Below are 13,185 nucleotides of genomic sequence, written 5' to 3'. Positions count from 1 at the left end.
TATTGTGATGCCTCCTGCTTCACTTTTCTTGCTAAGGATTGCTTTGGCTATTCTGGGTCTCTTACTTTCCAAATGAATTTCATGACTGCTTTTTCTATTTCCATGAAGAATGTCATTGGAATTTTAATAGGAATCACATTAAATCTGTACAGTGCTCTTGGTCATGTAGCCATTTTGACAATATTAATTCTGTGTATCCAAGAACATGGAAGATCTTTCCACTTTCTAAGGTCTCCCTCAGTTTTTTTTTTGTTTTTGTTTTTTTTTTAGTGTTCTGTAGTTTTCATTGTAGAGGTCTTTCACCTCTTTTGTTAGATTGATTCCCAAATATTGTTTTTTTGAGGCTATTGTGAATGGGATAGTTTTCCTAATTTCTCTTTCAGTTGATTTATCACTGATGTATAGGAACACAATTGATTTATGATTGTTAATTTTATATCCTGCCACTTAGCTGAATTCTTTTGAGTTCTACAAGTTTTCTGGTGGAGTTTTTTGGGTCTTTTAAATATAGAATCATGTCATCATCATAAAATAGGGATAGTTTGAGTTCTTCTTTTCCTATTCCTTTAATTTCTTATATCCCTTTAATTTCTTCTAATTGCTCTGGCTAGAGATTCAAGGATTATGTTGAATAGAAGTGGTGAAAGAGGGCATCCTTGTCTTATTCCAGTTTTTAGAAAGAATGCTTTTATTTTTTCTACATTTAGAAGATGTTGGCCTTGGGTTTAACATATATAGCTTTTACAATGTTGAGGTGTATTCCAAGCCCTTTTTATTTTTTATTTTGAAACAGGGAGTCACTAAGTGACCAAGGCTGACCTCAAATTTACAATCTTCCCACTTCAGCTTCCCATGCAGCTGGGATTAGAGGTGTGTGCCACCATGTCCATCCTTAGCTATTACTATTTGAGATGAAGAACTTTACAAATCCCTCAATTTACTATTTTAAAACAAACCTGATTCTACTAATTTCACTTTTTCATACAATAAAAATTCTCATACCAAAAAAAAAAACCTCTAGATAATTTTCTTAGCTTGTAATAACTGTCAATTGCCTTCAAGGATAATTTTTTTAACTTGCAAATAACCATCAATTGCCTTCATATTTCTGTTACTACTGAGCCCTGAAGTGCCCCAAATCATCACATAACAGTTAATGTTATTCGCGCATTCCTCACAGTCCAAGCTCTGCTGTCATGGGATTGACATTCTGTCCTCATGACACCCCTATGAAGTAGGTGCTACTATAATATACATCTGAGAGCCGTAGAACACAGCCTGGGTGCTAGCCAAGCTCATATATACAGCAAGTAACGGAGCTGAGATTCAAACCAAACTGGATATCCAGGGCCCATTCTCTTCAACATCACACCACACTGCCTGTCACAGTCCAAATGATGAAGTCCCTGAATACCTAAGGAAACCACAAACAACATCTGATCAGAAATAGCAACTACTTCTTAGAAATAACCTAAACATATTCCTTCCCTTACTGATACAGACCTTTATACTCACTCAATTATAGCACCAATTCTAAAAGTACCATAAAGCTGATGTCATTATCATTTATTAATTCTTTGGCTTCTAGATAAAGAATATCTAAGATATTGGTAGATGATTCCACATACACCCATTTTGCCTTCCCTACTCACCATCTAAAGTACAGCTCAAATGCCTGATCTGAAAGATCTGCCAATCAAATATGCAACTATTACCTGGAGAGGAGAAAGAAAATAGCCCCTGTGGAGGAAGATTTATCTCAATGTCCTCTGTTAGTACCTGGGGAAGGAAGGCTTACGGTAGCCTCTTCAGGCAAAGAAAATCAAGCATTCTCATGTCCAAACAGAAATTTGGAGAACAAAAAGGAAACAAATCCACCTGAATCTTGTTTTTAAGGCATCAACAATATTGCTTTACCTTTATTAGTTTTGTAATGTAATAATTCTTTCCTCCTTTTTGGGTTCCCTTTTGGAGGATGGCAAAGACAGAGGAAAAGTTAAGTCATGAGCTCACATACAAAACTAGGAAATATGAGAGTGGCAGAAATCCACACGTGAGTTCACAGCAGGTACCTGGACTCAGAGCTGTGGGAATGGTGGGGTGCCACCATGTATTTTGCCGAAAGGGTCCTAAGGGAAAGGTTTGCTTTATATGACACCATAATGGTGGGAACGTGTCAGTGTACATTTGTCCAGATCTATAGAATGTATACCTCTAAGAGTGAAACTGGGTATTAATTATGGATTTGGGGTGATAATGATGTCAGTGTTGGTTCATTGATTGCAACGAACATACCACTTTGGGTGCAAGAAGTTGACGGTTGGGGAGGTTCTGTGTTCATGTGTGTGTGAACATGCGGCACGCAGGAACAGTCTTTTCGATTCCACTTTAAATCTAAAATTGCTCTTAGAAAAAAAAAGAGACTTTAAAAGGGAAATAAAAGGCTGGGGATATAGCTCAGTGGTAGAGTGTTTGGCCAGCATGAGCAAGGTCCTGGGTTCAATTTCTAGCACTAAAAATACAATAATAATAATAATAATAATAATAATGGAAAAAACTTCAGTTATGTTCCATATTAAAATTATTTCTCCAGCTCATTTTGGCTTATTGTGTCTCAAGTATATGTTTTCCAGCTTCCAAAAAACATTTATTTATGATTGTATCCATTTAGGCAACAAAATTTTAAAACTTTGTATAATACCCAATGTCTTTTACCTGTATTATTATCCACAAATTTTGGTATTTTTTTTTTTTTTTCAGTACTGGGGATCGAACTCAGGGCCTTGCACTTGCGAGGCAAGCACTCTACCAGCTAAGCTATCTCCCCAGCCCAAATTTTGGTATTTTATATTAAGCTTATTTCTATCATCTAATTTCATATTTCCCTGAATTTCCTTTTTGTTGCTCTTAGCTTTCCATTACCTGTATCAAGTTTTCTCCTGCTAGTTTTAATGTTATATATTCTAATATATTTTTAGCAAGTAGTTTAGCATGTTCTCAGTATCCTGTTATCTAAATAATTAGTTAAGAGCTACTAAATATATATATATTTCCTTTTATCTTTTCTATGTGCTTTTTTTGTAGATAGTAAACAATATTCTTACTCCTACATTTCTCACAATATCCTCTTGGATTTGTTTTCTGTTTGTTGAGTATTTCCTCTAAGATGATTTATAAAGTGAATTTCTATAAGTAAACGAAAAAAGTCTGAAGTAATTTTAATTTGCCTTCATACATTTCTATGCATTCTCTTTTCTAATTTCAGTCTTTTTCTTCTTTGCTGTGCCTTATGTGAAAGTCCCTCAACTATATATTTCAGCCACCAAATCATCTTTGGTTGTTTGCTTCCTGCTGTTATGACATATTTTATATCCCTAATATATATCAACTTAAATGTTTAATTATTTCTTATTCCTGATGTAACTCAGCAATAGCTTCCCTTTTCTAAGTATATTTATTATGTCTATTTTAAATTATTACTATATACACATACAACACACACCCACACACACACATATATATACACCTATGTATATATATATAAATAATTCTGCTTCAATTGTGTTACATGTAGATGATACCTAAGGATATTATGCTATGTGAAATAAACCAGTAACAAAATGACAAATACTGTATGATTTTACTTATATAAGATAGAATAGTTAACATCACAGAGGCAGAAAGTAGAATGGTGACTTCTCACAACTGGAGAGAGAGGAATGTGGGGAGTTATTGTCTAATGAGTAGAGTTTCAGTTTTAAAGGGTGAAGAGTTTAAAGGATGAATGATATGGTGGTCTTGCATGACATTATGAATGTATTTAATGCTAATGGACTGTACTCTTAAAATGGTCAAGGTGGTAACTTATATGTACCAAAATAAAAAATAACAATAGCCAAGGACCAGGGCCCACGCCTGTAACCCCAGTGATTTGGGAGGCTGAGGCAGGAGGATCACAAGTTCAAAATCAGCCTCAACAACTTAAGAAGACCCTGAGAAACTTATTAAGACTCCGTCTCAATGTTAAAAATTAAAAAGGGATGGGGGGGCTAGAGTTGTGGCTCAGTGGTGGAGTGCTTGCCTGGTATGTGTGAGGCCCTGGGTTCGATTCTCAGCACCACATATAAATAAATAAAATAAAAAATCCATTGACAACTAAAAAATATTTAAAAACAAAAAAATTATTAAAAAGAAAAAAGGATGGGAATATAGCTTAGTGGTAAAAGTGCCCCTGGGCTCAATCCCCAATACAAAAAACAAAAAACAAAACAAAACAAAAAAACCCAAAACAAACAAAAAAAAAACCAAAAATTTTAAAACAAAACAGCTTCAGAAATATCTAAGAAATGATTAGAAATAAAGCAATACATATTTACATAATCCATTAAGAAAGCATTCAGAGATAACAGCTAAAATTCAAAACATTAAAAATAAGGGTGGTAAAGATATGGAGTCACTGGAACATGTGGGTAGTACTGGTGGGAATGTAAATAATTAAAATAATTTTCTATTTTGTTTTATTTATTTTATGTTGGTACTGGGAATTGAACCTAGGGGAGCTTTAGGACTGAGTAACATCCACGGTCCTTTTTTAAATTTTGAGACAGGGTCACTAAATAGACAAGGATCACTAAAAATATGCAAAATGTATAGCAAAAAAAGCAAGTTAAAGTAAAAATTTTAAATATTTAATTCAAAAGAAGACAAAAAAGAAGAATCAGAGGAACAAAAATCAGATGGTAAAAAAAAAAAAAAAAAAGTTGGGTTGGGTAGTAAACACCCATAATCCCAAATACTCAGAGGGTCGAGGCCAGAGGATTGAAGTTCAAGCCTAGGCTTGGCAACTTAGCAAAACTCTATCTCAAAATAAAAAAAATAAAAATGATAGCTCAGTGGCAGAGCACCCCTGGGTTCAATTCTCAACAACTGCCTCCCACCAAACAAAAAAAAAAAAAAAAAAAAAAAAAATTACAGAAAATGTAAATATACTGACCACTTGAACTGAAGGCAGAAGTTGTCACAAAGATAGACGGTATGAATAAAACTAAGTGATGCCATCAATCTTCTGTCTTTACCTTAAATGTTATCACAAGAAGTTCTTTCTACAATTTTTTTTAAAGGAACTGTTTCCTTTTTTTAAATCTTTTTTAAAATTTTTAGTAGTTGATGGACCCTTATTTAATTTATTTATTTATATGTGGTGCCAAGAATTGAACCCAGTGCCTCACACATGCCAGGTAAGCACTCTACCACTGACTGAGCCAGAACCCCAGCCCTCTAAAATTTCTTTTATTGATGCATTATACATAATAGTGGGATTCACTGTACCATATGTATACATTCACATAACATAATTTGATCAACCTCATTGCTCTAAAAGAATTTTTAATGGCTACATAGTTGGAACTTCCTGTTTTGGTAGAATTAATCATTTGTGATAGATTTATATATGTTAGCTTCTGATAACATTTTTCGGTTCTTGTTTTTTGTCAGCTTACACTTATGATTTTATTGACTTTTCATTGCCATTATAAGTCTCTCACTGAACACTTTCCTAGTTGCTAAGTTAGAAGATAATAATATAGAATGATCCAGAATTAGATCAAAGTTATTCGATGTCAATAAATCCTAATCAGCAATAAAATAACCATGACATTCATCATTCAGGTATCCTTACCAAGAAACATGATATATACGTGATGACTATGTATATGTATATAATTGTCACAGAATCATTATATGTATATAAACAGATCTGGGGCCAGAACTCAGAGCCTCATGTATTCTAAGCACATGCTTGACCAGTGAGCTACACTCCTACCCCATGTTTCCTATATTTGTATGTCCTAAATTCTATTGCTATGCCATTCTAAAAGCCTCACAAAGCACTAGATCTTGACCTTCCTTAAGACTGGGACCATTCATTACCAGGCTTTATCACATGCACCTAGAATAACTCATATATGCAGAGAATTTTGAAGTCTTCCCCTATCTGGTCAAATGGGATCTTCATTTCCAATTCAGAAGTTCAAATATTTTCTTTATGGGACTTGACTCCTTTGTTCTATCACTGACCCTAATATATGACTTGGTACATAAGAGGTAATGAATCTCTTGTCAAATACATAAACACTGGTTAGAGAAGAGTGAGTCACAAGGTCCCTAGGTTATTTGGGACCACTGTTCACTGGTAAAGGAGGAACGGGAAAACTGATAATAAATGGGGTTCTTACAGGTAGGACTTTTCAAATGAATGAAAAGATTTTATATTGCCTATTTAATTGAGAAGGAAACACCAACTTACCCGTGCCATGGTTTCACATTTGTAAAAACTAGTAAGTTCTCCTTGAAGTTCCTCTGTGGGCGAATAGTATCCAGAGCTGTGAACAGAAAAGGATACCAAGAAAATAACACAGTTTAGTGTTACCACCTAACGAACTGTTTTTTGCTGTTCCATTCCATTTTGAATATTACTACACACCATAAACACACAATTTGAAAGGATTAGAAGGGTTTTAGATCAATCCAAATTCTTCCCTAATCCCCAGGAAAACTAGTAGGCATTTTCTAGAGTTCTTCCTTTGGTAGAAGCTGCTTTATGCCTGAGATTGGGCTGCTCAGTCTTATCCTGAACAGATCCTCTTCCTTTTATTCATACTTTGCATCCAAACCACTTCTTATTCTATGGCCTTGACTTCAGTTGAGATTGAACAAGGTATGCAGAATAGAAGGGACACAAAATTATTTAGGCAGTGTTCAGCATTCTACTTCTGGAAGAACTGCTTAAATATGTTATAAAATATTCATGTAAGAAGTGTTGGGGCTGGGGCTATAGCTCAGTTGGTAGAGTGCTTGCCTCGCAAGCACAAGGCCCTGGGTTCAAATCCCCAGCACCGCCAAAAAAAAAAAAAAAAAAAAAAAAAAAAGTGTTAAGTAGGGAAAATATTAAGAACAAGGAAAATGTTCCAGAATTAAATTACTGTCAGTGGGAAAATGAGGTTATAAAACTATATGTACAAATGATACTATTTGTAACATCTATGTGTATCTCAATATTGAAAGACTGACAGATATCAGACTGAAAAGCTCTAGAAAGTTATACACTCATACATTGAAGGTACTAATCTTTTTGTCTTGATTCTTTTTTTCTTGTCTGCTCATGCAGTGTCTATGGCTTAACTTAAAATATATATGTAGGGCTGGGGTTGTGGCTCAGTGGTAGAGCACTTGCCTGGCACGTGTGAGGCACTGGGTTCGATTCTCAGCACCACATAGTTCAGTTGGTAGAATGCTTGCCTAGCATGCATGAGGTCCTGGGTTCAATCCCAGCACCACCAAAAAATAATAATAATAATAATTAAAAAATAAATAAACTAAAGGTCCATTGACAACTAAAAAAATTTTTTTAAATAAAACATATATGTAGGTGAATATTTATGAGTTAAGTGGAAGCTGCTCCAAGAAAGTGGGAAGTTCACTTATTTATTTAGTTTTTGATACCAGGGATTGAACCCAGGGCTGCTTAACCACTGAGCCACATCCCTAGCGCTCTCCCCAGCTTTTTTTTTTGGGGGGGATGGGGTGTCACTAATTCCTTAGGATGTCTCTAAGGAAAGTTCATTTCTTAAAACAACCTGCACTTGGTCTTGAGGAATAAACAAAATTTTGATTGTTTTACTTAGTGGTTTTCATTTTCTTCAGTACCCAACATCCCCTGACATTTCTACGTATGCTCATACATGTTGGACTAGATTAAAAAGATGGATGAGGAGCCGGGCGCCGTCGCACCCGGCAGGAGAATCGTGAGTTCAAAGCCGGTTTCAGCAATTTAGTGAGGCCCTAAGCAACTCAGTGAGACCCTGTCTCTAAAAAAATACAAAAAAAGGGGTGAGTATATGTTTTAGTGGTTAAGCCTCCCTGAGTTCAATACCAGGTACCAAAAAAAAAAAAAAAAAAAAAAAAAGATTGATGAGGGCTAGGCTTGTGGCTCAGTGGTAGAGGTGCTTGATCCTAAGCACCACATAAAAGAATAAAAAACAAAGTAAAGTTTTATATAAATATATATATATATATCAAGTCTATTTTTAAAATTTTGCACTTTTAAAAATAGAACTATTTCCTACCCTGCAATTCACATCCTCCAGATAGCTGAAGAGTTATTCTACTAGCTTTGATTAGAATCTAACATTATTAGAATAAAAAAAAGTAATACAGGAGTTAGCATGTGATCCAGCAACTCCAACCCAGGTATTACATGAGAGAATAAAAAGCATATGTCCAGACATAACCTTGTACATAAATGTTATCATTACATCAAAAAGTGGGAATACCCAAACATGGTATATGCATGCAAGGGAGTATAACACAACCATAAAGATAAAAGAAATTTTGATACAGCCAACAACATGGATGAACCTTGGAGACATTATGCTAACTGAAATAAGGTAGTTGCAAAGTGAGGCAAATAGAAGTACAGCAAGATTTGATTCCTCTTCTATTGATACTTAGTCAAATTTATAGAAATAGAAAGCAGAATGATGGTTGTCAGAGAGGTTGGGTAGGAAGGGAATAGAGAATGTGTTTAAATGGGCACAGAGTTTGAGCTGCAAAAGATGAAAAATTTCTCCAGATGAGTGGTGATGATGATTGTATAACAATGAGTTTATTTAAGACCATGGAACTGTACACTCAAAAATGATTTAAATGGGGCTGCAGTTGTAGCTCAGTGGTAGAGTGCTTCCCTAGCATACTCCTGAACACACACACACACACACACACACACACACACACACACACACACAAAGAACAAAAAAATTAAAATGGTAAATTTTGCCACAACAAAAGTAATAAACTATTGATACATTGACAACATTACCCTAAGTGAAAGAAGCAAAAGATAAATGATACATGTTGTATAATTTTATTTGTATTAAATGTTGAGAAAAAGCAAATCTACAGATTAGTGGTTCACAGAGTATGGGGCGGGGGGATGGATTAGAGTGATGTCTAACAAGTACTTGATTTCTCTGTGGGGTGATGCAAATGTTCTGTAATTAGAAAATACTGCTGATTGTAAAACCTTGTGAATAAACAAATAAAAACACTGAATTAATTGTATACTTCAGAGAAGTGAACATTATGGTAATGAATTATCTCAATAAAAAAAGTAAGGTATGGGGCTAGGGACATAGTTCAGAGATAGACACCTATCTAGCACATGTGAGGTTCTGAGTTCCATCACATTAAAACACAGGAGCGCGCGCGCACACACACACACACACACACACACACACACACACACACAGTAAGGTATACGTTTATAACTTAAATTCCCTACCATCACAGAGCTTTCATATTAGGTCAAATAATATAATTTGATAATTTGATCACAACCTGACAGTGATAGTTACAGTCAGAAGGATATCACTACTTAGAAAATCTGGACCATATTACCTGAATCTCTGTAAGTGCTTTAATGTATTTATTCCCATCAGGTGTTACCTTACTTGCTAGAAGCAAAAAAGGGCAACTACATCATTTTATTCTTTTTATCACTCCAAATACTAAGATTGTATGGCTGGCAGTTAGTAAAAGTTTTATTATATTAATTCAAATTCTACTTTAGGAATTTATTTTAAGGTATAGAAAATTTTTAAACTTTGCTTTTTCAGATTGAATCAATGTATGAAAAGCAAAAGTACAAAATAATTGGGTATTGTTTATCCCCTACTTCAATAAACAATTAAAATGTTATTGGGTAAAAAATATTTAAATTAAAAAAAATGTGATTTGGATTCAATCCTTACAAAACAACCTTATTAAATGGGAATGATATATAATTTTAATTTTTGAGTACTATTACTATTTATAAATTTGACTATTCCTTAACATTATGTACTATATATTTTCCTTCATACATCTAATGCTGTAGAAACATAAAATTACTAGCTGTATAATATTTAATCACATGGGTTTATCATTAATCATTTCCATAATCCTAAACACAAATTTTGCACATAATCACAACAAGAAAATTGTCGTTCTTGGTTCTAGATCACAAGAGTCTAAACCTTTTTGTTTTGTTTTGCTTTGGGGGGCAGTTATCCAGGTTGGAACCTAAGGGCACTTAACCACTGAACTACATCCCCAGGCCTTTTTATTTCATTCATTCATTCATTCTTGGTAGTAGGGATTGAACCCAGGGGCGCTTAAGCACTGAGCCACATCCATGCCCTTTATATGTGTGTGTGTGCATGTGTATGTTTGTATGTATGTGTATATACATATATTACATAAATATATATATATCTTTATTTTATGTATTTATTTATATGTGGTGCTGAGGATTGAACCTAGTGCCTCACGCGTGCTAGGCAAGCAGCTCTACCACTGAGCCACAATCCCAGGCCCCCTTTTTAAATTTTTTTATTTTGAGACAGAGTCTCACTAAGTTGCTTATGGCCTTGCTAAATGGCTGAGGCTGGCTTTGAATTTGCGGTTCTCCTGCCTCAGCCTTCCAGTCTCTGGGATTTCGGGCCTGCCCCACCAAGAATCTCTTAGTTCTGCTTACAACAACAACAACAACAACAACAACAAAAAACACATGGAAGGATTTGAATGATATGCCAAGTGAGAATGTTAACGAAATTGATCTCAGTGGCATCCAATATCCACTGGGGGGGAGGGAGAGTAGATCAAGATTAATATACTTCCTACACATTTCAGAAGGAAACATACGCTAAAACCAACAATTTTAAGAAAACAAAAACTAGTTTAAACGTCGATTTTTGGATGTGAAACAATTCTTTACTCCTCATCAGTGTCCTTTTGGGGAATGATAGGGCCGGGGAGGGAGAAGGGAGTCATGAGTGAATCCGGCTTTTTAGGGGCATAGAATGACTTAGTTAAACCCTCTCCAGGTCCACACCTGCTCACCCATGTAACAGACCAAAGGCAGCAGGGAGGCTGGAAGCTCTGGGAAAGCTGAGGTTCTGAGACACGTGGCTGACTACCCTCAGAGATCCCAAAGGACGCCCAGGCTTCCCCATCCAACGGCAAGCCGGCGCCTCCTTGCTGGAAAATTCACGTAGGCGTCAGTCCCCAATCTCCCTCTTTGAGACATTTCTGTGTCACACCCAGATAACTATGAGGGGGCGGAGGAGGCAGTGGAGAACCTCCCGCCGGTCACGGTCATACGTAGAGCCCACCTACTGACGCACACGGACAGGACGTGCCCCTCACGTCCGCGTGACGCGAGCGCAGCCACTCACCTGTCGGGGCCTCACTGCCCGGACAGTGGCACGTCCCGTCTCTCGGCCAGGCACAGTTTCTCTCACAGACACAGCTGGCCTACCACACATTCCGCATCTGACACAGACACAACCATGCTCCTCTGCAGTTCAAGCACCCGCGGGCTTGAGATTCCGGCAAAAACCGACCACATTACGGACTTTTACCCTTAAGGGCTTCCTCTACCACCCCGGCCGGTTCAGGTCGGGCTCCAACTTAATCCGGTTGCTCAGGCCCCTGCCCGAGAGCACTCTTGGCCTATAATATCCTAAGATGCATTAGACTCACCTTGCGAAGCACAAGAACCACGCAAAATCGGAAGGGAAGCCATAGATTGAGCGTACCCATTGCCCGCTGGGAAATGTAGTTCAAGTCCGCACAGCTCAGGCCGCGGTGGCTTGTGGGAAAAGTAGGCCTTCGGCGCCTGCTCTTAAGGATCGCCGTGCGTCGGCTCCCTGAGATTTTTGTTCTCTCTCTACTAGCAATGCGCGGATGCCGAGACGTGTTGCTCTGCCCCAGGCGTTTGAGAAAAGCACGTGTCCGATGTGTCCTAGAAGGTCCAGAAGAAGCCAATGGACCCAGGAGACTGAGAAACGGAAACTGGAATTCTGTCTGCCCAAAGCCCCAGGCCTGTGTGCCAAGAACCTGCTCCATAGGGTCATTGGTATGATCGTGAAGGCAAGTGCCCTGGACTGGATTTTAGCTCCTGAGGGCAGGGACTCTGTCTTTTGATGTATCTCCAACCTTGCTATAGGTATTTTTAATAAAGTAACTTGAAAAAAAAATGACAAATAACAGATACATATTATCTATTTATTCGGTACAATATATTTAGATATTTATATTGTGATTAGATCAAACTGATTAAATCCATCAACCTCACATTCTTATTCCTTTTTGGTGGTGAAAACTCCTTGCTCTGGCAGAGCTAAGAATTGACAGTGTGTACGCTTAGATGTATGTTACCAGGTCACAGATGATAAATATGTTAACATTATTTCCCCTCCTTTCATACATTTTATTGCCTATTAAATCTAATTAATCAATTTTTAAATTTACCAACAAATTATCTAATTTTGCTTTTCATGCTAACCCCAGAAAGCAGGAGGGAAAAAACAATTTGGAATAGAAATTAAAAAGCAGGAAATGAAAATATTCTGAAAAATGTTTTGCAATACCGTTTCTGAAAATGGAGATGCTGAAGTATACATTACAGACTTTGACCAAACTGTCCCATGGACTCATGGAACAGTCTTCTGGATTCATCCATCATACCCTACTGCACTCAAAGGTACAGGTTTGCAGGCTAAGAGAATCCACTGGGTGAGGAGCAGTGAATGGGCAGCGCAGCTTTAGGGAGGCAGCAGGCACTCTGGTCTTCCTACAACCCCTGAGCTTGGAAACGCACTTAGTGTCCTCTGCATTTTTGAACTGGGTTGGGAATGCTAAGAAGGACTGGGAAGACACCTGACCTTGAGAAAGAAAGAAAGAAAGAATGGAGATGACATTAGTTTTCTGAGAGGCCAGCACCTAGCATCTACTTGGCCAGAACCAGAACCCTTGGCAGATAGGGAGGGTAGCAAAGAGTTCCCACCTGGCTGGGCATGGTGGTGCACATCTGTAATCCCAAGAACTTGGGAGGAGGATCACAAGTTTGAAGACAGCCTGGACAAGCCAGATCTGGTCTCAAGGATGAAAAGTGCTGGGGGTGTAGCTCAGTGGTAAAGTGCCCTGGATTTAATTTCCAGTATTACAAAGTAAATAAGTAAAATTTCTGGGTGAAAATTTAAAGAGACATAGGATTTTGCGTAGCTTCAAAGTATCACTCCCAAAGCACTTACTTAATTGTGTGTGTGTGTGTGGAGGGGAGCAGAAGTGTCCTTTCCAATGTATTTA

The 13,185-nt window shown here is 37.1% G+C and overlaps 1 protein-coding gene across 6 annotated transcripts in view; it reads right to left on the bottom strand.

Annotated features, from left to right (window-relative positions):
* The window catches only part of LOC306649170 (uncharacterized protein), a 38,470-nt gene extending 26,123 nt beyond the window's left edge, over positions 1 to 12,347 (bottom strand). For 2 of the 6 annotated variants that reach the window (XM_079119938.1, XM_079119940.1), the window contains exons 1-2: positions 11,578 to 12,341; positions 6,305 to 6,380 (exon numbers count right to left, since the gene is read on the bottom strand). Coding sequence is in view for 2 of the 6 variants with exons in the window: in XM_079119940.1 (XP_078976066.1) it covers positions 6,305 to 6,313 (9 nt within the window). In the remaining 4 variants the exon portion in view is untranslated. Of the gene's footprint in view, positions 1 to 6,304; positions 6,381 to 11,270; positions 11,545 to 11,577 lie in introns of those variants that run through there. The other 4 variants (XM_079119939.1, XM_079119941.1, XM_079119945.1 and 1 more) reach the window with 3 other exon arrangements.
* Between the last annotated feature and the right edge of the window lie 838 nt (positions 12,348 to 13,185).

The sequence above is a fragment of the Sciurus vulgaris genome (assembly GCF_902686455.1).
Source record: "Sciurus vulgaris genome assembly, chromosome: 17".
Taxonomy (NCBI): domain Eukaryota; kingdom Metazoa; phylum Chordata; class Mammalia; order Rodentia; family Sciuridae; genus Sciurus; species Sciurus vulgaris.
This window is presented reverse-complemented; position numbering and strand designations above follow the sequence as displayed.